This window comes from Polypterus senegalus, chromosome 17 (genome assembly GCF_016835505.1).
Source record: "Polypterus senegalus isolate Bchr_013 chromosome 17, ASM1683550v1, whole genome shotgun sequence".
Lineage (NCBI taxonomy): Eukaryota > Metazoa > Chordata > Cladistia > Polypteriformes > Polypteridae > Polypterus > Polypterus senegalus.
This window is the reverse complement of record NC_053170.1, coordinates 9,436,175-9,462,462: the sequence shown is the minus strand read 5'-3', so window position 1 is coordinate 9,462,462 and position 26,288 is coordinate 9,436,175. Positions and strand designations below refer to the sequence as shown.

At 38.9% G+C, this 26,288-nt stretch overlaps 1 protein-coding gene across 5 annotated transcripts in view; it reads right to left on the bottom strand.

Moving 5' to 3' along the window:
- ezh1 (enhancer of zeste 1 polycomb repressive complex 2 subunit) overlaps window positions 1-26,288 on the bottom strand; it is a 70,324-nt gene that overhangs the window by 5,255 nt on the left and 38,781 nt on the right. For all 5 annotated transcript variants that reach the window (XM_039740921.1, XM_039740922.1, XM_039740919.1 and 2 more), the window contains exons 10-16: window positions 25,040-25,199; window positions 18,137-18,315; window positions 17,125-17,216; window positions 8,922-8,962; window positions 4,517-4,642; window positions 2,990-3,168; window positions 385-480 (exon numbers count right to left, since the gene is read on the bottom strand). In XM_039740921.1, coding sequence (XP_039596855.1) covers window positions 385-480; window positions 2,990-3,168; window positions 4,517-4,642; window positions 8,922-8,962; window positions 17,125-17,216; window positions 18,137-18,315; window positions 25,040-25,199 — 873 coding nt within the window. The remainder of the gene's footprint in view (window positions 1-384; window positions 481-2,989; window positions 3,169-4,516; window positions 4,643-8,921; window positions 8,963-17,124; window positions 17,217-18,136; window positions 18,316-25,039; window positions 25,200-26,288) is intronic.

The window sequence follows — 26,288 nt, the reverse complement described above, 5'->3', positions numbered from 1 at the left end:
CTAAAGCACTTTAAGCAGTGAGAAAAGCACTATATAAATGTAAAAATTGTTTTTTTTTTCTTTTAGGTGTTCTTATAGTTCTTGGTGTTTGTATCAGCTCAACTCTGAAATGCAGTAAGCCACTATTATGAATCATTCCTAAATGCTGAGAGTATTTTATGCCATGGCTGCTTAATGCCCCTTGTTATACCAATATTGTTTGCATGCTAGTAACTCTTGGTTGTATAAGCAATAATTGACATGTGCAGACAAGCAAGTGTGCTGTGATATTCATTTTCTGAAACAGGTCCCTGTTGTAGAAGGCAGGCAAATGGAAGACATTTTTTAGTTTAAGAAATATCAACAGAAAGCCAAAACTATATAGACAGATAGCAGCAGACTTGCCTCTCCACAGTATTCAGAGATGAACTCATTTTTCTGCACTGGTTCCTTTATAAAAGTGCCCCATCCTGCAACATCTGAAGGAGCCAATAAGAGGTGCTGAAAGACAAAGACATTGCATTATTTGTAACTGGGATCATATCATACTGTATGAACACCTTAGTCACCAATGCTGCTTGACTGGAAGTTATACAAAATATTTAAAAATTAACTGTGATCATCAACAGATTTGCCCATTAGGTGGTATTGTGTCTTTAACTAGTAAATATCATTCACAGCATACCATAAAGGAAAGAAATCTCTTGAGTAGACACTGGCAGTAAGCTGGCTACCTAGTTCTGTGTTTTACAAGACCTTGCACTTCCCATTTGTTTTTATACTAGTCTGGAGCCTGTAAGGGGTGCTCTTCTCGTCCCTAAATAAAATAAAGTGACAATGAAACTAAATACACAGCAGAAGGAAAGGTTTGATTATAAATAGAGAAGGTTACAGGACTGTAGAAGCAACAACACAACAAATGAGCCACTAAAGTAAAATAAAAAATCCATTCACACCTCCCCCTTCTATAACTTCTTCCTTTTTCCCCCTCTTGCTCCTCTCTCCTTCCTCCTGCAAAGTGAACTCTTGTCCACTCTCCACCCAATGCCAAGTTCCTGAATAAATGGCCACTGGTCTTTTTTATACCAGATCCTATCCACTCCGTTGGGCTCCTGAGCAAGGCCCTTAACCTGCAATTGCTCTGTCCTGGGTATGTTAACCTGCATCCAGCTTTGCGATCAGGTCCTCCAACTTGTGGGGATAAGTTTGGGGTTGGTGGCAGGACTAGCACTCCAGCCACCGTAAAAAAACATCACACTGTTCCATTCCACTCAAACTAGTCTGGTGCCGAGGTGTCACCCGTTGCACGACTGTGCTCTGGTCCTAATTTGGGATCCTGAGGTTTATTGTGTGTTGGGTATGGCAACACACTGTATCAGCACATGCTCCCAACCTTCTCCTCCACCTCCTGGACTACTTTTGAGGCCACTTCCAGACTCCCCTCCTGGTTAGGCATAGTCCTACCAAGCCCCAGGGGTAGTCTGCCCAGAGCTCACTCTAATGGCTCGAAGTATCCCTGCCAGACCACTAGCCCATTTTTAACCAAAGGGGCAAACAAGCTTGCAGGGGCCTCAATAGCAGACTGTCATGCTGCCAACAGTTAAAGGGCTGGCGAGTGTCTTCTTTTTTTATTGTGCTTTCCCCAGTGTGCTTCCACTAAATTTACATCTAGCTACATCTTCATCTGGCACCCTTCCTGGGGCAGGTTATGATTGGCTTCCTGTTCGGAATGTGCTCCAGCACCTGTTGATACAGGCCCAGACTTCAATCACCTTCACAGGTTTTTATGTTTAATTTTTTGACGATTTTAAACCATTAACACCATGTAAAAGGTAAGACATTGCTAGCATGTTAGATGACTAGTTCTGTGTTGTTTAATGGGCTCTGTACTCTTCTTGGCCTTTGGAGTGGTTGTATTTTTCTCCTGTTTATACTTTAATTCTGACTTTGCTTTATGTAGTAACTTGATAACTATGGATGAGCCTTGCCTACTTGTGGGACGAGTGGTAGCTCTGAGGCTAGGGATCTGTGCCAGCAATCGAAAGTTTTGCTGGTTCAAATCCCATAAATGACAGAAGTGATTCCACCCCATTGGGCCCTTCAGACAGCCCCTTAACCTGCATTTGTTTTGTCCTGGGTATGACGTTAACAGCTGCACTCGGGTCCTAATTTGGGATCCTGAGGTGGTTTGTTGTGTGGTGGGTACAACAACGTGCTGTATCAGTGCAGGCTCCTAATCCCCTCCTCTTTCTCCTCATTTGGTTGCCTTTGTTTACATATTATGGGGTAATTCAACTTGTGTTTCAATTAAATTGCAAACAGAAATATATTCCACATTATTTATCCATAGTAAAAATTAAATCTACCAATTTTCGAACAGCTGGAATTATATTATTTTCAATTGCACTCTAGATATTAACAAGATCATCTATTTACAGACAAAGGGAGTCTAATTTCTTTGTAATATGGCATGTGCTGGAAGTGCTAGCTGGGCCTTTACACTCTTCATGCAAATTGTTCAGTACAAGTGCAGTTACCTTATTAATCAAAGTCCTCATTAAATAGCACATCACCAGAGGGCAGATAGTGAAGCACAACTATGTTTTTCTCTTATTCCTTATTTTGTCTTAAAAAGGACATTTAAGCCATTCCTTGATGCACAGTGTGGTAGCAGATGCAGTCCTGGCCTCTACAATGTTTCCTTAAATAACTAATTATAATGTTAGTGGTTGACATAAGGCTGTAGTTTTTCTTTAGCACACTCCTAAGCAATACAAGAGTTTTCAGGAATACATGGTGAATTATTGAAATTGTATCACAAATATACTTAAAAAAAGAGACTATTTTCTTATTTTTGCACAGCAAAATGCTCTGAACACCAAACTGTATTCAAATGCACCCTTGTATTGATTTTCACATTACACTTTTAACACAGTAATATTTAATGTGATTCCAAACTGCACAGACTCCAAAAAGAGTGTCTTGCAAATTTAAACTTTTTTATTTCCACCTTTTTCAAGCCTCGCTGGATGCTGCAATTCTTGCAGGAGACATTCTTGCTGTCCCAATGTTCAGCTGCACCACAGGTTTGACACAGGTCAGGGTCACACTCCCGCACAGCTAGGTAGCATGGACATTGCTTGGTGTTGCACTGCGTCTTACAACGGCAACCAGGGAAACGATTTTGACCTGGATTTTGGGCAAAAGTAGAAAACAGAGCTTTAGAGATACACCACTGCTCATATTAGCATTTCAACAGAAAAAGTTATCCTCGTTAACATCTTTATCTGAGAACTATAATAGGTTGTTACTGGTTAGAAAGCCTTCATTTAAGTAGAATGCTTGTTACAGATGTGTGCTTTAAATCCTTTGGACTGCAGAAATTTGCCAATTATGCTGGTAAAAAGTGTCTGTCACATTAATGAAGACTACTTGAAAATCAGCCTCCTAAAATATTACATGCAGAATAAGCAGGAGGCCGGACAGCACAGCTGGTCAACACAAGCGCCAGAAGAGACATTACCACCAGGCTAAGATGCCAGGTCTCAGTATGTCCCCCCTAGTTATTAGTGGGCAGTAATATTATTCTGCTGCAATAAAGATAGTTCCAGGATACAGTACGTTCCACTGCCAGGTTAGCCTACTGGGAAGCACCTCCAGGTAACCCCTTTTACTTCAGAGATTACACTTCTCAAGGACCTTTGAGGGAATCTGATTCACGGCAGCAGAACAATGTTCATGGTCTGGGCAAATACGGCTCAGTTAAAGCATGTCTCCTGCTGAGATGTAGGATATGTAATGCCATGCCATGATATCCACCCTTCTACACTCCCTTATACACTTACAAGATTGTTACACTGGACATGCAAAAAACAGTCTCCAAAACAAAGGGGAAATTTGATGAACAAAAGGCAGTTTTCTAGTATCCAGATTTTCTGGATCTAGAATATCTGCCATACCAATCTCTAAATAAATTAGAATAAATAAGAAATTTGACAAACGAGAGGATACTATTCAGTCCATCAAGCCTGTTTGTTTAGCACCCGATTGTTCTCCTCTGCACAACATCAAGTGTTGCTATGTCTTTCTTGTTCTGTGGTGACTAGAACTGCACAAAATACTCCAGAGGTGGTCTTACTAGTGCATTATATAGTTTGAGCATAATGTCCTTTGACTTAAATTAAACAGTTATTATGATATACCTTAACATTTCATTTGCCCTTTTAATTGTTTCTTTGCATTGCTTAGTTGAGGAAAATGTTGTGTCAACATAAACCCCAAGTGCAACAAGTATGCTGAAGCAGCACTACAAAATTAAGAGAAGTGACAACTGGCAAGATTTCTCACTGATTTTTTCTTATCTGCTTTTGGCAGACTTCACTGTTATCTTTTTCTTCATCATTCTGACCAAACAAAATTTAACAGTTTTTTTTCAGCCCACCCAAGTAGACTTCCTGTAAGTTAATAGCTTTTGATTTTTCTTCTGCAAAAACAAAACATTTTGGTTTGACATGGCTATTGCTGATGCACTTCTTACATTCAGGGCTGCACTGGCAAAACTTCTCACAGAAGTTCTGTGTCATCACACAGGGGCAGGAGCTGTCACACAAGTGTCCCGGGTGGTCGCATGGCTGGTAATTGTACACTTGATTTGATGAATTGTCTGAAACAAAGCACACAAGCAACATGATAGGGTTGAAATCAGTAACAAAGCAGAGCCTCCCCATATACAGTACTGTTCAACTGAGATTCTAAACTAAGGCTTAATATTTTCTTTATGTGAAAACTCTTCTCCTAATTAAAAATCTTACTTCACAATTTCTGAACTCAGCTGGCAGGTTTAAAAAAGGGTTAGCAAATGCATCTTCTCAATGATGAATGCTTTTTTCTTTACAGTTTTGCCTGACTGAGTGCACTTGCAGCCCAAAACAAACTTTGCTTCTTTCGAAATAAATACATAAAGGGATCTCACTAATTAACTTTCATGTACAGTATGCAAGCTTTTTGAAGTTCTTCATAAACACTTGCAGTGGCATGCAAAAGTTTGGACCCTCTTGATTGAAATGTCTGTTACTGTGAATAATTAAATGAGTAGAAGATGAATGGATCACCAAAAGGCATAGCGCTAAAGATGACACATTTCTTTTTAGGATTTTATGCAAGATTATACTACATTATTTTTGTCTTGTACAATTATACACTAAACAAAGGAAAGGAACACCATGCAAAAGTATGGGCACCCCAAGATATTTGAGGTCTCGGATAACTTTTCCCAAGGTCTCAGATCTTCATTAGCCCATTAGGACTATGTCTTGTACACATTATCATTAGGAAACTCTAGGTGAAGCAAATTGTAAAGCTGTATACATTCTCCAACTCCTGAAACCTTGTCCCAACAATCAACAGCCATGGGCTCCTTTAAGCAGCGGTCTACAACTCTGGAAAATAAAATAACTGATGCTCACAAAGCAGAAGAAGGCTACAATTTAGACAGAATAGTGCTGTCAGGTAGCTGCTTCCCCAGTTCATAATGTTATTAAGAAACGGCAGTTAACAGGAACAGAAGAGGTCTGGAAGACCAAGAAAACTTTCTGAAAGAACTGCTTGTTGAATTGCTAGAAAGGCAAATCAAAACCCCCATTTGACCGCAAAAGACCTTCGGAAAGATTTGACAGATTCTGGAGTGGTGGTGCACTGTTCTACTTGTAGTGACACCTGAACAAATGTTACCTTCATGGTTGAGTCAGCAGAAGAAAACCTTTCCTGTGTCCTCCCTTGAAGTTGGCAAATGAACATCTGAACAAGCCTGACGAATTCTGGAAACAAGTCCTGTGGACTCATGAAGTCAAAATACAACTTAGGTATGCTTGGAAAATAAAATAGTGCTGAATTCCAGGAAAAGAGCGAATCTCCAACTATAAAACATGGAGGTGGATTGATCGGGCTCTGGGATTGTGTTGTGGCCAGTGGCATAGGGGACATGTCATTAGCAGAGTGGATTCAAATAAATACCAACAAATTCTGGAAGCAAGGATCACACTACCTGTAAAAATTCTGAAGTTAAAAGAGGATGGGTCCTACAACAAGATAATGATCTGAAACACACCTCAAAATCTGCAATGAAATACCTCAAGACATACAATTTGACAATTTTGCCATGGTCCTCAAAATCAGCTGACCAAAAAATCACAGAAAATCTATGGCTATGGATCGCAAAAGAACAGTTCATGCAAGACGGTTCAAGAATCTCACAGGATTCAAAGCCTTTTACAAGGAAGAATGGGCAAAAATACCCCAAGTAATCTTAGCTGGATACATAAACCATTTACAAGCTGTGATACTTGTGAAAGGGGGTCTTTTTTTTGGTATTTTGTACCTGTGAATGATGGAAATCTTCATCTTAATGCGCTATCGTGGCTGTTCATTTGTCTGTCCAGGATTTTAAATCACCTGTAGCTCGCAAATGGTTTGAACTATTGACCTGAACTTTGGTACACATATACTACGTGATGTCTACTATCCGCTTACGGGTGATGTATGACCTCCAATGTTATTCTTCTTTTTATTTTTATTTTATTTTACTGTAGAATCAACTCTCTGCACTGGTCAGCAGGGTGGCCGTGTGGCGCATGTGTATGGGCTCCGTTCTCATCCCTACCACCTTCACCATCACTTCCCCTACCTCTTCATATCTTAAGTCTTCAATCTGCCTCAAGAATGATTTAAGTGCCAGCTTAAGTGAAAAATTAAGGAAAACGTACTAAGTAATTTCAACACAAACACTTAATCAGTTTTGATGCGAAAAGGTGCTGACGAAAGAAGAGAAGAAGCGGCCCGTTAGGGTAGAGAAAAGAAGAGCTGCTCAGGAAGCAGCAAGTGCATCAACCTCTGAGGAAACAAATACTAAACGTATAGAGAAAGAGGATGAAGACTAGGAATGCTGAAGTCAAGTGTATTCACTGCATGTTATCATGCAGTGCACCGTTACTGGTAAAGATATAATCTTGCGTGTCATCTTTAACTTTATGCCTTTTGGTGATCAGATCATCTTTTGCTCGCTTAATTATTTACAGTAACAATACGTCAAGCAGGGGTCCCCAAACATTTGCATGCCACTGTATACCACCTATGCTCTTTGTATAATGTTCCAGTACTTCCCTAACTCTTTATAATCTACACAAACCCTATATGTTCACATACAATTAGAAATGAACCAAAATTTTAAGTGGAATGAAACTGGAATTTTAATGGTTAAGCATTATTCAATTAACTTACACCGAATTTAAAACAAAAAAATGTATGTTGAATTTGACTGTATATTAATAATTTAAATTTGCACTGGAAAATATGAGCAGCATGGTGGTGCAGTGGTAGTGCTGCTGCCTCACAGTACGGAGAGCAAGGTTTGTGTCCCGAGTCCTCCCTGGGCAGGGTTTGCATGTTCTCCCCGGTTTCCCCCCACAGTCCAAAGACATGCAAGTTAGGTGGATTGGCAGTACTAAATTGGCCCTTACTTATTCTATGTTAATTAATGTTGACTTATGTTTATTTTTTATTGTGTCTTCTATTTTTCTATTCATTTTGTAAAGCACTTTGAGCTACATTTTTTTGTATGAATATGTGCTATATAAATAAATGTTGATTGATTGATTAATTGTATGTGTGTACTGGTGTCCTTGTTTAGGGTTTGTTCCTGCCTTGCGAGCGTGTTAGACAATGACTAGCTGACTGACCGGGAAATGTAACTACCGTTACCTTTCACCACATCGGAATAAGTGGGTTGAATGAGACATGTTTATTTACATAGATATTTGAATGCTGTATTTATAATGTAATTTGCTTTATTTTCTATGTTATTAGGCAGAGTGTCTCTTTTTAATGATTAGCAGTGTCATGCACGTGTCTGTGGTTCACCCTCCAGGCTCTTCTGAGGTACTGTATGTACAGTACTTCTACCCTGGGTCAAAAAGGGGCGCTGACAATAACCGTATCCTCTGTTTTTCCCTCCACAATTCTGAGAAGACGCCCAGTGGGGGCAACTGACACCACTCCTTCCAGTTTTCCTTCCCGAAGGAGATGGCACTCATTATGAGAATGCACTGCAGGGTGGAACTCATTCCCGCCATGACTTATGAGGCTTGAAAGGCAAGAGAAATGTCCTTCGACAGGACACTACTTTTGTTTGTTAATTTAGAACCATTTGTGTTTATTAAACGGGGATGACCGGGTTGACACCCCAATAATGCCTTTTTGTGAGCAAAAGAGAAATGCCAGAATATACATGGTGACGTGTAGTTCATATGGAGGTCAGACTAATGGCATTGAATAAAAGACAACTGGAGATGATGGCACAGGATAGAAACCAGTAGAAGGCAACTGCTGGAGGTCTATGCTCCAAGTTTGAGTCAAAGGACAAGAAGAACAACAAAATAAAATAATGTATTAACACTACCAAAGCAAACTTGAAAATGAGATCACAGTTATATCTAAAAACATTAAACCTAATTGTAAACAAGTCTAAAAGGTACATTAAGAATACATTGTATTTTGGTGTCATATTACCGGCTAACCATCAGAATGGTGCACTATCTGCACCTGCATCTGCCTGTGGCAAATTGGTTCTGTTACAAATTACAATTGCATTTAAACAAAAATCCTCTCAGCAAAACAGAAGAGAAAGAGTATGAGTATTTGTGTTAAAATGTTTATACGCACTTAAAAATAATGCCTACATTTTAAAACCCACCTTGTTAGTCAGAAGCAGATAGAGAAAAAGACAAATTAATAAAGATTATAGCAGATAGCAGGATTATCGCCTGATTACACCTTCAGGTGAAACAGAAACTTGTAGCTAATGTGGCATTTCAACCAATGAGTGATACCACATCTCCATAAGGCCACCTACATTGTTAAACATTTTAAATATACTGCATGGAACCAACCTTTCTTAAGTTGAATCTTCCGACAGTGTGCAGCCCATAATCTGCAATGACAAACCAAGCAAAAATTGTAAAAACAGATGATTTCAACATGTAAAGAAAGCACTTTCTCTAAAGAGATTACAGCAGTGGGTCTCATTAGTCCCAGGGGCCCACCACAGCTTCAGATTTTTGTTTCAACTAGATTTATAATCAGTGACATCAATTGATAACACTGATCTCATTTAATTAGCTTGTTTTCTTTCTGTTCTTATTCTACATTCAGAAAAACACAGCAGCATAATGTTTACATTTACAGTATAAGACATTTAGAACTATTTCTATTTTTGCTATTGATTTAAATGCTTAACTCTCTCTTGTTGATTTCATCATATTTTGCCCTTTTCTCTGTGTAATTTGCTACTATTAAATACAAGCAGAGCAGACACTCAGGAAAAACAACACTGAATAAAGACAGGTTGTAACTACTTTAGCATCAGACCCACTGATTAGTAAATAATGGATTAATTAAACAATTAGAACACTTGGAAAAGTAGAATGAAAATCAAGATGAAAATCTTGTTAAAAAGAAAAAAAAATGCACTATTCCCATATATCTGCTTAGTACAATTTAATCTTTTTTTTTTTACAAACTTAGTTTTCTAATTTCTGTATTGTTCCCAAAACACAGAATCTGGGAAATAACAGTTCACTTAATTAGCCCAGGAGACCAATTAGAAACAGAAGCTGGCTGGAACAAAAACCTGCAGCCATAGGGGGTCCCCAAGACCAATGTTTGAGAATCCCTGGATTAGAGGGTTACATTCAGAAACCACAAACAAAAACGTAAGATATGTGTGGCTAGAAACTCTGTCAAATATTACTGAAGCAAAGTTTTGAAGATTTGGTAAAATAATTTTAAGCTACTTCATTACAGTAATTCAAACAACAGCCAATCAAGGAAAAAAGATACAGGAAAGTGAATTTTTTAAAAAGTCATTTGCTACACATTGTAAGAACATTTCCTGTGGTTTCCATTCAAAATGTTTGAAAGTGGCAGTAACAACCCTACACCCACTGGCCACTTTATTAGTTATGCCTATCTAACAAGATCCCACAAGTAGTGACCTCCTTTTGATTACAGAAGAGCCTAAGGCTGCGTTCAATTTACCCCAGAAGTTGGATGTTGGAGCCGGGAATGACGACACACTCGAGTGGATTTCGTTCCAGAAGAACATTTGGAAAACAAATATGGATGCCTCCCGGAACACCTTTATTGTGATTGCTCCGTTGGAATAAATAGCAGTTAATGATAAAGCATTAAACGGTATTTTGTGCATCCAAACACTGTTGTAACGTGCCAACTGATAGAAGTTGGACAGTACTGGGTGTACGGCTGATTTAATGAGACACATAGACAGACGTGCAAATAAACAGTATTCACTGAAGTTTATGGTGTATGTCGCCATTCTGGATTGACATCATAATCTGAAGTCGGACAAACTTTAACTTCGCGGACCAGTGCTAAGTTTCCAATTTGGAAACTCCACTTAATGTGGAGCTTTAGAAGAAAATTCCGACAAGAACTTGGAAATTAAGAATTTCCACTTCAAATGGAATGCAGCATAAACAAATGTTTGGAAAATTCCTTAAGCATTTTCGCCTCCATTAACTCAATAGGATCAATAATTCCTCAGCATTTTTTGGGAATAGATTCATGCTCCAAACCTCCTATTACCATCTCATCCCAAAGGTGATCTACTGGAACCAACAATTACAGCACAAAATATTTTAGACTTGCCTTATACACATCACAATTTTTCACCAAATAACTACTAAACCTCTTGACCAGGTCTGTATGTTATATACTATAAACTGAAATAAACCAAAATCATTGACCGTTTGAAAGAAAAGGCTATTTGTATTAAACAAACTGACATACGTTATAAAGTGGCCACTGAGTGCATGTTTATTTAATTTGATAGTCATGCAGACATTTAGACTACAGTCATATGAAAAGGTTTGGGAAACCCCTCTTAGTTCTTTGGAATTTTGCTTATCATTGGCTGAGCTTTTAAAGTAGCAACTTCCTTGACATCCCTTATGGAAATAGTAGTATTTCAGCAGTGACACTAACTTTATTGGATTAACAGAAAATATGCAATATGCATCATAACAAAATTAGACAGGTGCATTTTTTGGGCACCCCAACAGAGATATTACACCAATACTTAGTTGAGCCTCCTTTTGCCAATATAACATCCTCTAGACACCTCCTATGGGCTTTTGATTAGTGCCTGGATGGAGGTATTTTTGATTATTCTTCCATATAAAATCTCTCCAGTTCAGTTCAATTTGATGTCTGCCGAGCATGAACAGCCTGCTTCAAATCATCCCATAGATTTTCGATGATATGAAAAAGTCAGGGGACTGTGACAGCCATTCCAGAACATTGTACTTCTTCCTCTGCATGAATGCCTTTGTAGATATCGAACTGTGTTTTGGGTCATTGTCTTGTTTAATATCCAACCCCTGCATAACTTCAACTTTGTGACTGATGCCTGAACATTATCCTGAAGAATTTGTTGATATTGGATTGAATTATCCGACCCTTGACTAGTCCCTGAACTAGCCACACAGCATGATGGAACCTCCACCAAATTTGACAGTAGGTAGCAGGTGTTTTTCTTGGAATGCGGTGTTCTTCTTCCGCCATGCAAAGCACTTTTTGTTCTGACCAAATAACTCCATTTTTGTCTCATCAGTCCAAAGCACTTTGTTCCAAAATGAATCTGGCTTGTCTAAATGAGCATTTGCATACAACAAGTGACTCTGTTTGTGGCGTGAGTGCAGAAAGGGCTTCTTTCTCATCACCCTGCCATACAGATGTTCTTTGTGCAAATTGTGCTAAATTGTAGAATGATGTACAGATGCACCATCTGCAGCAAGATGTTCTTGCAGGTCTTTGGAGGTGATCTGTGGGTTGTCCGTAACCATTCTCACAATCCTGCGCATATGCTGCATACAACTAAATACTGCTTCACTAAAAATCTTTGTTCAGAAAACACGCCAGTACTCAGATGTTCCTAGGAAATGAAAGACATACCACTGTTTTCTTTTTTGTTGAAAGTACGGTAAATTATTATGCAGGATGAGAGGGGTTCCCAAACTTTTTCATATGACTGTATTAAAAAGCTGAGAGATGTAGGGTTCACAGCACTACTACCAATCTTTCAGCCACTTTTTTTACTTCACTAAAACTGTGATTATTAAACCATTCCTAAGTTGTGTATATCCAAATAACAATAATTAATTTTACCAAATGTTCCTAATATAGTTTTGGGGTTAAGAGAATCCAGCTATTACCTGCTTAATCTAATTTTAGCATGGTCAGTAGGAGTGGGTACCATCAGACATAAGACAGACCACTTGCCGTGGATATGGTGGTAATCGATCATAAGGTATACATACTCATATACACACCAAGGATATTTCAGTTCCATACTCTAATTAGTTTTTATTTTTAATCTATTTTATAATCTTGATGTGTGCAGTACAAGTCACAGGAGGTTCTGCTCAAACTTAATAACACATTGGTGAGGCCTCATCTGGATTACTGTGGGCAGGTTTTCAGGCTACAAAAAGGACAAAGCAGCGATAGAACAAGTCCAGAGAAGAGCGACTAGCCTGATTCCAGAGCTACAGAGGATGAGTTATGAGGAAAGATTAAAAGAGCTGAGCCTTTACAGTTTAAACAAAACAAGACTAAGAGGTGAACATGATTGAAGTGTTTAAAATTATAAAGGGAATTAGTCCAATGGATCGAGACTTATTTTGAAATGAGTTAATCAAGACCACGGGGGACACAGTTGGAAACTTGTTAAGGGGAAATTCCACACAAACATTAGGAGGTTCTTCTTTACACAGACAGCCACAAACACTTGGAATAAGCTATCAAGCAGGGTGGTACACTGTAAGGCTTCAGGGACTTTCAAAACTATACTTTATTTTTTAGAAGAATTAAGTGGATAGGATTTACAAGCTTTGTTGGGCTGAATGGCCTGTTCTCATCTAGATTGTTCTAATGTCTAATTCATGTAGTACCATATGAAGGCAGTGAACTGACGCAACCCGCTATACATTTAAGAATTAACGTTACCAGTGCATTTTCTCCATATTTGTGTTTGTGATTAAGGTGAACGAACTGCACCTTCCAGAAGAGGCAAAGTTAAAGTTTGCTGACCATTACAGTCTGTCATTTTACCTTCTTAGTTTGATTTGTGTTTGTTCAGCATGTCATGGTCCTGAACCTCTTAATAGACATCTATTAGAAAGGTGGTCTGTGCATGTATTTACATTTGTCTGGTTCTTTTACTTTAATGAAGTTCAAGAAATGAGACAGTCATATCATGGATTACACATGTGCTTATTACTATTAGTGAAATACTCAAACTACAGGCAGTCCCTGGGTTACGTAAGAAATAGGGACTGTAGGTTTGTACTTAAGTTTAATTTGTATGTAAGTCGGAACAGGTACATTATTTTAATAAATGCTATTGTTGACCGACTGTAACCAAGTGCTCTGCCAATGAATGATGGAGTTTCACTTCTCTCTGACCTTTTTATTATTTCTACTTTATTTTCCATGGTGATGGCATTTCTCTTTTTTACTGTATCACCACCACTTGCATCAGATTTTTGTTTCAGAGACATTGTTGAACTCTTCTGCACAGCACTGCACACGCTATCACAGCAGGAAGGCACCCGTCGTCAACACATCTGATGTATTGACAAGAGACAACTTCCTGCTATGTACGTAACAGTACAAGCATGCTTGCTATTGAGAATGAATGGGGGCGGTGAGGGGTGGTTCACCACCTGCCCACCACACAGTCACCACCATTACAGTATGCTGCCTGCAGCATCCGCCCACTAAGAACGAACATGGTGTGGCCAAAGGCAGGTAGTGAATAGCCCACCACTGCCCCCATTCAACAGGCAGCCAACCAAGGCACACTACAATGCTAACTCCCACTGCCCTGTTCACCCTCAATGGCCTCCATTCAGCCACAACCAGGTCACCGCTTGCAGCATTACCAGCCACCCACCGAGAAAGAACGGGGTAGCCATGTGTGGTGGGCGGCAGTGAAACTCCCCCCTCCGCTCTATCCAGCCTGTGTCCAGTCAGGAGCAGTAGCTGCGGCGGCGTAGTGGGTGGGCAGCGAACCTCCCCATCAGGCCTCCGTCCTGCACACGAGCGCTAACTGTGGCCCTGGTGACTATGGACCACAGGTTACGGCTTGGCACCGGGAACCGCCCGAGGGACACTACACTGCGAGAGCAGCAAAATCGCCCCCTTCCAGCCACCGCTTGCAGTGTCTCCAGGCCAAAGATGACAGAGCGGCAGTTACTGAGGCGCATGTGTCGAAGCTGCAGCCCCGTTCGTTAGTTGTAGGTCAGATGTCCGTAACCTGGGGACTACCTGTATTTCCCATTTATGACCAATTCTTTATTTTGTGTCCAAGTTTAAATACATGTTCTTTCAAGATACACGCATAGTACTGCCATTTTGAGCATGGCCATTTACTGAAAAAGGAGGGACAATCTCCTGCAATGTTACCTTTATGGACTGAGTTTGTGCGAGTTACTTTACATTAGAGTAGGACGTACCCTTACACATTATAATTAGTCAGTCAATCAGTCATTCTCCAACCTAACACCTATCCTAACACAGGGTCACGGGGGTCTGCTGGAGCCAATCCCAGTCAGCACAGGGCGCAAGGCAGGAATAAACCCCGGGCAGGGCGCCAGCCCACCGCAGGGCACACACCCGCACACACCTAGCACACACTAGGGATAATTTAGGATCGCCAAAGCACCTAACCTGCATGTCTTTGGACTGTGGGAGGAAACCAGAGCACTCGGAGGAAACCCACGCAGACACAGGAAGAACATGTAAACTCCACACAGGGAGGACCCAGGAAGCAAACCCAGGTCTCCTTACTGCAAAGCAGCAGCACTACCACTGCGCCACTGTGCTGCCTGCATTATAATTATTTATATGTGATAATCATACATTTTTATGCATTACAGCAAACACTTAAAATGTACTTTATAAATGTGGTATTCTTACTTTGACTATTCAGGCACAAACAATTTACTCATTCGTGAAGGTGAACAGATCCATTCATGAACAACAGTCATTGTAAGTTGAGAAAAAAAAAAAAAAAGTGGTCAACTTTTTTTGCATACAGCTAAAATATTTAAATTCTACAAACCAACACTCTAGATTTGTATGAGAATCTGAAGTAAGAATTTTGTTTTACTCTATACACATGACAATAAAGACACAATAAACAAATAAAACTAGTCATATTCTGGAATCCTAGACAGAAATATATTGCATATTTTTAAGCAAATATTGTTTTCCATCCATCTATCCAATCAATCATAATCAAATCCACAAGAGTCAGTGTCAGTCAACAGCTGTGAACACAAAAAGCTGTGTTCTAAAAAAAAAAAACACAAAAAACATTACCAGACAGACATAGAGGGGAAAAAAAACAAACTACTGCTCCACCAATCAAAAGCATTTTAAACACCTTTAAAAAAAATAAAAGACTAATAACTGAGAGTATAAATAAGATGGCATTTAGGCTTACTGTAAGTGGAATCTGATGAGGGTGTAAGGGTTAAAGACTGGATTCCCCTCCATATCATAAAACATTGAGAGCCACAGTTCATGTTATTTAGGATAATTTTACACCAGTGTGTATTTTTGTTTTCAATTTTACAATAACTGGCTTTTCCTGCTATGCTGTGTACAAACCAGATACATGTGGCATATCGTTTACAAATAAAAACAGAATAATCTAATTGTTAAAAATGATGGTGATCCTAATTTGCTCTAAACCACAGCCTCTGGGGCTCTTCTTTGATTCAAAGGTTTGAACTCAAATCAAACCTTATAGCTTTTGTCTTTAAATTTTGGTGATCAGCCTTTGCTTTTAAGAAGTAAAAATGTGAGGTTTGAATACAAAATGGGAGGTCTGAAACTTGAAATTTCCACTAATGAAAAGGTCCCGGTAGACACAGTGGGTTCATCGCTATCAACTCCTAGACTGTGTTCAGAAGCCATTAAGAATGGTAACAGAATGTTGATGAATCAAAAATTTGAAGCAAAAATTTGAAAAGTATTTGAAATTTGAAATTCAAAAATTTGAAGCAATGTTTCTACATTGAAAAGTTTTCAACATTCATGTTTCATTAACTTATTTTTTTTTATTTTCCATTGTTTACTTTGTTTTATGCTATGATTCGGTTATATATTGCCCTGATGTGTGGAGTTCAAGTCCAAAGAGGTTTTGCTGAAGCTTTATATTGGACTGATAAGATCACATATGGAGTAAGTACTGTGTATAGTTTTGATCTCCAGGCTACAAAAAGACATAGCAGTACTAGAAAAGGTGCAGAGAAAAGCAACTAGGCTGATTCAAGGGCTATAAGGGATGAGTTATGAGGAAAGATTAAAAGAGCTGAGCCTTTTCAATACAAGCAAAAGGAGATCAAGAGGAAACCTGACTGAAGTGTTTAAAATTATGAAGAGAGTTAGTTCAGTTGATTGAGACTGTGACTTTAAAATCAGTTCATCAAGAAAATGGGGACACAGTTGGAAACTTACCTGGGGTAAATTTCACACAAACATTAGGAAGTTTTTCGTTAAACAGAGAACCACAGATACATTGAATAAGTAATCAATTCATGTGGAAAACAGTAGGGCTTTAGGGACCTTCTTCCTCAACTTGATGTTATTTTGGAAGAATTAAGTGGATAGGACTAGCAATCTTTGTTTGGCTGAATGACCTCTTTTCATCCAGATTGTTCCACTTTTTTCCACTCACACTACTTCGATTGTAAGATGTCAACTAGCCTAACTTGTATATCTGTTGGATGTTAAGGAAAAACTGGAATTGCCACAGGAAAAAAAAAATTAATTCCCCTAGAAATTGTGCTGCCCTACTGTATAAATGCAATGAATATATGTCCACCTGCATATTTTACCATGGAGAATTATTCTGGAGGCTAAATTACTAATAAAAAAATAACAAATGACTACAGGTTTAAACTCTTTGACTATCGGACATGTTTCTGAAAATAAGTCTGCCAAAAAAATATTACAAAGCTAAATACACACATAATGCATTGAAAATAAAAACCTGACTCTTGCCTGTGCTTCCTCTTTTTCTTCTGAGGAGAGCTTCCTTCATCCTGTTTAGGAGCCCAGAGTATCAACAGCTCTTTCACAGCAAAATCATATACCTGAATGAAACAAAAAGACAGAATGGACAAAAAATGTCTGTGTAAACCAAAGTAGAAAGGTGTAATTCTAATGTACATCATTTAATCCCCTCCACTGACAAACAGTCCTTATAAGAGCAGATGTGCTTTGCATTATTTCTTTCTGTTGAAAAGTACCATTAAATTGTCTACACAAACTCTGCATCTTCTGTTTGGCTGTGCTTTGTGTCTCTTTTGCCTGTCTAACTTCCAAACAGAAAAATGTATATTCCTTGGCACACTTTCTCTATTCACATAAAACCATTGTTCATGAGGGCATATTCACTATATATTTCAAGAAAGAGGATGACATACTGTATTAGTCTAGAAATTCCATGTCCATAACATCCCATTAGAAACACTGGCTTTTGCAACCTGTAATGAAGTTACTTTATGAGTAAAATAAGCTGTGCACATTTGATGGCTTGCGTCTCTTTCACTGCACAATGGCAAGACATGGAGTTGCTGCTGTCCATCCTTGTCCTAGCATGCTCACTTTCACTCTGAAGCACTTTGGCTTACTGTGGTCCTATTAACAAACTCCTTCAGAATTATGGACAGGCTTTTTGAATCACACGTATAAAAAACTATGCTTAAGAGCTTTCTTATCTGCCTCTGCACATGTAACTGAATTGAATTCAGACTACCTATATAAATGGAGATAACAATAATGCAACTGACAGCCAGACTTCTTTCTAGAATTCATGTAACTTAACATGATTTATTTGTACAAAGTGCCTGCTGTTGTGAAAGGAGTCATAAAGCTAGAGTTAGCTATATTTATAATTAGTTGCAAAAATACAACCTTTAAGGACTTGTGGCTGTATTTTCCTTCAGAAAGACACACAATTAACATTGCTGCCTTGCAGATTTACACAGTTAGCTTCTAATATAAATGTTACCTGCTTGCAGGTCTTGGTGCCTATGAGTCGAGCAATGGAGCAAAAATTGTTGAAGTACGTCCCATGTAAAACTCTGAAGAGGGATTCCTCAGCACCATTCCACTGGATGAACTCTGCTCCCTCTGGCTGGTCAGTGCTATGCTTTAACCTAATTGGTGTCTGACAACGTGAATTCACCTCTGCAAAAATATGTAAATATAATATAGCAAGATTATCAACACAAAATTAACTTCTGCGTTTTTTGATTATGCAGTACCTCATTCATGGTTTGTTCCTGCTTTCCATCCAGTGCCTTCAGAAAAGGCTCTGGACTCCCCCTACAAAAAACTACCCATCTTTATACATATGACAACCTAGCCAATATTCCATCTATACTAGATCTTAGGATTGCCCTTCCAGTCAACCAGATATAAGAGCACATCCTTGAAAACATGTTAAAAGTGTTTAACTATTAATGAATCACATCTTATTCTCGGCTATATTTTTAATGCAAACTCGTATGATCAACAAAACAAAGTAAACATAACATGTGAATACAGAAAAATGAAACATGCTGCTTCATAGACCCTAACTGTGCCTACATTAAATAAGTACTCTGACACAATTTAAAAATGGAAAGTCTTGGACCATTTAATCAACACAAACAAGCACCTGGAATTCATATCTGCTGCATCTTTAAAGATTTAAAAAATGATGGCATAGTTTCCACTATTGTTTATTTGCAGTCTGCAACCAATTATTATTACAAAACTGCTGTGGTTTTATTTTGCATCTGTTTTCCTCATGAATTCAGCTTGTGTTGGCAGCTGAAGTCATTTCTCAGCAGAATTAAAAACTGAAAGTGATGCAGACACTAATTCAATAAAAATTAATCAAATCATGCATTGCAATCAAAATATCTGAACAACCTTGATTTTCGTCAGAGTATTTTTTTATTTTCAACACAATGGCATTTTCATGGCCCCAGCACTGTTGTGTTCCTAATATTGCACAAGAGAAGTGATGTCCCAGAACACACAATCAATTTGAGACATGGGTTGTTTTTAGTTGGATTGTCAGTTTATGAAGCTCACAAAAGAAAAGAAGTAAATGTATAAAAAAAAGTATTTGATTCAAAACAATAACTTTACTGCCACTAGTCTCACATAACACACACGAAATACACATTTGAAAACATTCAAAATCAAACTGTGTGAATAGAAAACTCAATAAATAAAACATGTCTACAGAAATTGTAAGAATAATCAAATATAATGAAAAGTACTTGTCCCCCAAAACAAATTTCAACATACATCAGTTATAATGTCAACATGAAAGGACTTATTGCAAGCAGCCGTGAATAAACATGGAACCGAAACCGGTAAACATCAAAATGCAACAGTTCTTGCTGAATGAATGAATTAGTCAGTATCTTAAATTGAGTGTCAAATATGACTTCATGAGTAATTCTATAGGATCCAAATACAAATCTCTTCCTTGACTTGACAAAGCCAAGTATGTCAGACCTTCATTGGACCTCAGATCAATGATATGGCAAACAAAAAGAAATAAGAACAAATCAGTAAGCCTTAACACTACTTAACACTACACGACGTGTGACTTTGGGGACACTGCTATCCTAGTTTCCCGATTTACGCTTGTATTGTCTATGCGAAAAATGGATGAAGAAAAAAAAAAAAACCATGAACACATTTGCATGTTAGCATTTAAGTTTGATAATTTGTTTCACTGCATCGAACCATTCATCAAACATCAAAGCATGCAGATTGATCTTGTTGGAGCTGCATACTTGCTGTCACATGTTGATAGTAAACAACGATGCGGACATCGCGTACCAAAACTTGAACACACATGCCACTGAAATTACTCTTGGTACTGACAAACATGTCACATTAATTTCTGACTACTTAATCAGAAGACGTGTCAAAATAACACTGTGAACACATGGCAGCCATGATGCGCGCACATAAACATTCTGAGCATAAAGTATAACCTGGCCCTAATAAAGAACCGAAGAAATGGGTCCTAACACAATAAAAAAAAAAGTGTTGCCAAAGAAAATAAGTATTGTGAACACCATAACATCATATGTCAACACCTCAGTTTTCAGGAAATGCACACAGTTTAATGTCATAATGTTTCATGAAATCAAGGCATAAAACAAATAAACAATGGAAAATAAAAAAAAAACAAGTCAATGAGACATTAAATGTATAAAAATTGTTTCAAATTTTTGATTGATCAACATTTTTGCTGATATAACAGGCAATCTGTGGTAACCTTTTGATTCAGAATGGCAGTCGCTGATTGCCAAGTCACCAACTCTGCCTCCAGCAAAAGAATCCTAGACCATCACACTTCCTCCTCCATGTTTGACAGTTGGGAGTCACACACTGAGGAACCATCCTTTCACCAACTCGATGTCATACAAACACCCTGTGTGATGAACCAAAGATTTCAAATTTTGATTTATCTGTCCATGAGACTTTCTTCAAGTCTGCAGTAGTCCACAGCCACTAATTCTCTAACTTCTCTAGCGCCTTCAACACCATCCAACCTCTGCTCCTTAGGGATAAGCTGACTGAGATGGGAGTAGATTCACACCTTGTGGCATGGATTGTGGACTATCTTACAGACAGACCTCAATATGTGCGTCTTGGGAACTGCAGGTCTGACATCGTGTGCAGCAATACAGGGCGCCGAGGGACTGTACTTTCTCCGGTCCTGTTCAGTCTATATACATCAGACTTCCAATATGACTCGGAGTCCTGCCATGTGCAAAAGTTCGCTGACGACACTGCTATTGTGGGCTGCATCAGGAGTGGGCAGGAGGAGGAGTACAGAAAGTTAATCAAAGACTTTGTTAAATGGTGCGACTCAAACCACTTACACCTTAACACCAGCAAGACCAAGGAGCTGGTGGTGGATTTTAGGAGGCCCAGGCCCCTCATGGACCCTGTGATCATCAGAGGTGACTGTGTGCAGAGGGTGCATACCTATAAATATCTGGGAGTGCAACTGGATGACAAATTGGACTGGACTGCCAATACTGATGCTCTATGTAAGAAAGCTCAGAGCAGAATATACTTTCTGAGAAGGTTGGCATCCTTCAACATCTGCAGTAAGATGCTGCAGATGTTCTACCAGACGGTTGTGGCGAGTGCCCTCTTTTACACGGTGGTGTGCTGGGGTGGCAGCATAAAGATGAAAGACGCCTCACGCCTGGACAAACTTGTTAAGAAGGCAGGCTCCATTGTAGGATTAAAGTTGGACAGTTTAACATCTGTGGCAGAGCGACGGGCACTAAGCAAACTCCTGTCAATCATGAAGAATCCACTGCATCCACTTAACAGTGTCATCTCCAGACAGAGGAGTAGCTTCAGTGACAGACTTTTGTCACTGAACTGTTCCACTGACAGACTAAAGAGATCGTTCCTCCCCCACACTATGCGACTCTTCAATTCCACCCGGGGGAGTAAATGCGAACATTAATTTTATTTTAATTCTTTTCATTTTTATTACTATTTAATTTAATATTGTTTCTTTGTATCAGTATACTGCTGCTGGATTATGTGAATTTCCCCTTGGGATTAATAAAGTATCTATCTATCTATCTATCTATCTATCATGGCCCTATTTTGTCATTTAAGGAATGGCTTTCTTATTGCCACTTGCCCTGTCAAACCTGCAGCACAAAGTCTCCTCTTCACAGTAGAAACTGACTCTTGCTGTTTATGACCCACACTGTTAAGTTCAGCTTGTAGCTGTTGTGATGTGAGGCGCCGGTCACACAAGCTGGTGACCCTCACAAACTTGTTTTCTGATTGGCTTGTGACTTTGGCTCTGCTAGATCTCTTCCTATCAGAGCTTCTTCCTGTTTCCAATTGCCTTTGGATTGTGTAGGACAGTGGTTCCCAAAGTAGGGGTCGCGACCCTCTGGGGGGTCGTGAGACTTGGGGGGGAGATCGTGAGATGATTTCCAAGAAATCAAATTCTCTTTTTAAACATTTTAGAAATTAATTCATTTAATTTTTTAGAAATAACATTTTATCCATAACTAAAAAAAGATAAAAACTAGTAGCTAATAGTTACATTTAAAAAAAACATGCAAATTAAAAAGCCATCAGCCTTTCAAATTTCTTTCCATTCAATCGCGACCCCTGAGGTGATTACGACAGTTTAATGACACATCAATGGGGTCAGTTGCAGCAGATCAATTTACAGCACCATGATAAACATTCCGACACGTGCACGTAACGTGTAGGTAGTTTTCATCGCTTTATGCTTAGGATATTATTTTTGTTGAAATGAAACGTTGGTTAATATCGACCAATGACAACGCAGATAGGCCAGCGGAGGAAAGCGGAGAAGCACCACCGTCAGAAAGCCCATCGTCCTCAGGTACGGAAAGACACCGGAGCACTACCTACTTGTGTGAAAAGACTTTTTCGGCATTCACGTACATTAAAAATAAATACAGGTCACGACTGAACTTGGAGGATGATCTCCTGAGTCGCGGTCTCCAAAATTAACCCAAGAATGGACTTGCTGTGCTCCAAGCATTGTGCCCACCCATCTCATTAGGTGAGGTGTTTTGTTGAAATTAAACGAATGAGTAAATAACAATTTTTTTAAAAGTTATATGGTTGTTAGAGCATTATGTTCTCTTTTGTTGTCATGCTCTTGTTTGGATAGGATATTTTGTTGAAATCAAAAAATGAGTAAATTACTATTAAAAAAAATTATATGGTTGTTAGACCATTGTGTTCTTTCGTGTTGTCATGCTCATGTTTGGATAGGCCTATTGGCACATGTGCACCGTTGCGCGCATCATTTGTATATTTTAACCACTTCCGAGGATAGTGGGGGTCACGAGTCACTGGCATTTTGGGGGTCGTGAGCTGAAAAGTTTGGGAACCCCTGGTGTAGGACACCACTGGACTCATTGGTACTTGGATTTCTTGGAAAGGCCTACACTTTTAAGGGTAATAATGCTCTGTCTCATTCCATTTGTTAGTATATATATATATATATATACACACACACACACACACCCATACACTGTATACTGTATATATATTATCATGTGTGTGTTCATGGGAAACAGCTTAAGGGCTTTGGTCACCAAAGTGGGGTTAGCACTGTGTTCTAATGCCTTCTTGCTTCCTCCCTATGTAGAATGGAAGATTGACAGCTGTTCCACCACTGACATCATTTATCTGCCCTCCTGTAGCCGGCAAAGCCTGGAATCCATATGACTAGAAGTTCGGACATTTTGAGTTCAGTTCAATTCTGTGGTCCCGTCTAAAAAGGACGTTAACCACAACTTGTTCAGTGTGAACCTGCTCTGAAGAGAATGAGGCTGCCAATTGTGTATTCTCTGGATATTGCCAGTCGAGCTGTACAGTGATAGACTGTGAGCAAAGGTCCCACTAGTGAACGTCAGGTCCTCATGCCATCGTCACTGAATCTGTTTCTGACAGTCTGGTCAGAAACATGCACACCAGTAGCCTGCTGGAGGTCATATTGTAGGACTCCGGCAGTTCTCCTTCTGTTCCTCCTCACAAAAAGGAGCAGATACTGGTGCTGTTGCTGGGTTGATGCCTTTTTATGGCCCTCTCCAGCTCCCCTTGTGTAACGGCCCATCTCCAGGTATCTCATCCATGCTCTTGAGACTGTGCTGGAATACACCTTCTCACAATGGCACATATGAATGTGTCATCCTGGAGGAGCTGGACTACTTGTGCAACCTGAATTGGCTGCAGGTGCCACCTCAGGATGCCTGTAGTGACAAGGACACTAGCAAAAGGAAAAACTAGAAAAGAATCAGTCAGGAAGCATAAGGAGAGAGCAATTGTCTGTGGCCACCACTTGTAAAACCATTCCCTTTTATGGGGTTGTCTTGCTGTTACATCTCCAGTGCACCTATTCACACTTTCATTTGCACCAAAGCAGGTGTTGATTCACAATCACTTATGCTTCCTAACTGGACAGAATGATGTCCCTGAAGTTTATTTGATATATATTAGATTGGGAGCATGCACTGATACAGCACATTGGAGCACGCACCACATGCCAAGCCACCTCAGAATCCCAAATTAGGATCCGAGTGCAGCTCTGCAACAGGTGACACCTCATCGCCACACTAGTTCAAAATGGAACAGTGTTGGTTTTTGTTTTTTAAAAAATTGATTTATTTATTTTTTTTTTTTTTTAAACAGTTGCTGGAGTGCCAATCCTACTGAAACAAATGTCATACAACAAACAATCTGATAAATGACATGAAAATGACTTAACATACCAAAGATGAGAAGAGCTAAATAAAGTAAATTAAACTGGTAAACCTATCACATTCAACCTGTGATTGCACTGCTTTTTGGTGCTGGTAGTTGGATTGAGATGAAACTCTCACTGCAACCACTCTCTCAGTGGTTTGGAAATAACAGAACAGCAATTAAAAAATGAGTGTTAATTATGATGTCTTTAAACCATTCTCAATTTCTTGAAATGTTACATGTTTCCATACAATAATGTGTTTGAAGGAGTAGAGGGACTATTGGTGTTTTTGAGCTTTGATATCTGCCAACATATATTTGGACCTGTTTATTCTTCTATAAAAATAAATTAAATTTAGTTTATTACTCTTCTATAAAAATAAATTAAATTTAGTAACAGGTACTGTATATGCTACAAAAATTCTAAGCAATATACTCTAGCAATTCCCAGCACCAGTGGATCAGATAAACTTTCAACTATTTCAATCTGCAACAAGATTTCTAGGCCTGTAAAATATATAAAAATATTTCAGTATATGGTTATAGAGAAAACTAGGGCTGCATTGGTTATATTGCCAGGGAGAGACAAGTTTTTAATAATATGTAGAAAAGAAAAGGATTGGTATACCTGAAGAGCTGGTCATCTCTCTGTCACTGTCTCCTTCTTTTCCTTCTCCTGAAATGGAGGAACTGGAAAAGCTGGAACTAGGAATTCTCTGTCGCTTACACCGGCGTCGGGTGCAGTGCCTTTTGGTCAGCTTCTGCTCTGAAAATTCCTTTGCTCCTTTCTTTAAGAGGAGAGAAAAATGTTAGACTACTGAGCAAAATAAATTTGACAGATGTTTAAAGAAATAAAATGTTCACTTTTTAACTGTAAATCTGCCTTATAATGTTATTTGTGCTTAAATGTAAAAGGCATATTTGCAGTTAAATACAGCATAAACAGAGAAAAACTTTCATGCTAGCTTGGCAAACCAAGGTGTGTGAAAGCATCCTGCCTGGCTTTGAAGCATGAGCATTAATGGAGACAGGCTTTTCTTAGACATCTAAAGTACTAGGGTGTTGTACCGTGTTAGCCATTATGAATGTAGTGAAAAGTCAAGCAAAATGACACCTTTTATTGGCTAACTAAAAAGATTACAATAAGCAAGCTTTTGAGGCAACTCAGGCCGGCAACTCAGGCCTCTTCTTCAGGTGAGATGTATTTTAGTTAGCCAATAAAAGGTGTCATTTTGCTTGACTTTTCACTTAGACATCTAAGGAAGGGAAAATACTGGTGGGCCTACCTGACGCTGGCTGAGACATGTTGTACTAATGTGAAGTCATCAGAGGTAGGAATGAGGTATTAATTAGCTTACAGTATTTGGCTTGGTTTCCATATATTAAGATTTTTATTTATTTGTATTTTTATTTATTATTACATCATCTTGTTGTGTTTGGTTTTCAACTAGTGCTGCAATTTTGTAACCACAAACGCAGTATATTGTTGATTGTGTGATGTTAAGTATTGCATGTCACTTCATACCATCATGGTCTCGTGCATTAAGCAGTGTCTGAAATTTAAGCAATTAAGGGATAAACCTAGTGAGAGACTACTAAATGTGTCACAACTCAAACAAGCATTATTTGGAAATCTTTTTATGTTTACTTATGAGGTTCACTGTGAGAAGTCTTTTCTGTTTTATGCCTCATCTACAGGTGGCACAGAATATTCTCACCACTTAGGAAACAAAGCTATCCCATCCTGATGAGGTATAATGTGAAACCAAACACTCCTTCTCTGCAGTAACACTGTGGTTTAAAAGATGGGATTAATATACAAGTTGACTCTAAGCGTGTCTCAAGTCTTTAGTACTTAATATCCTGCAAGAAAGTGA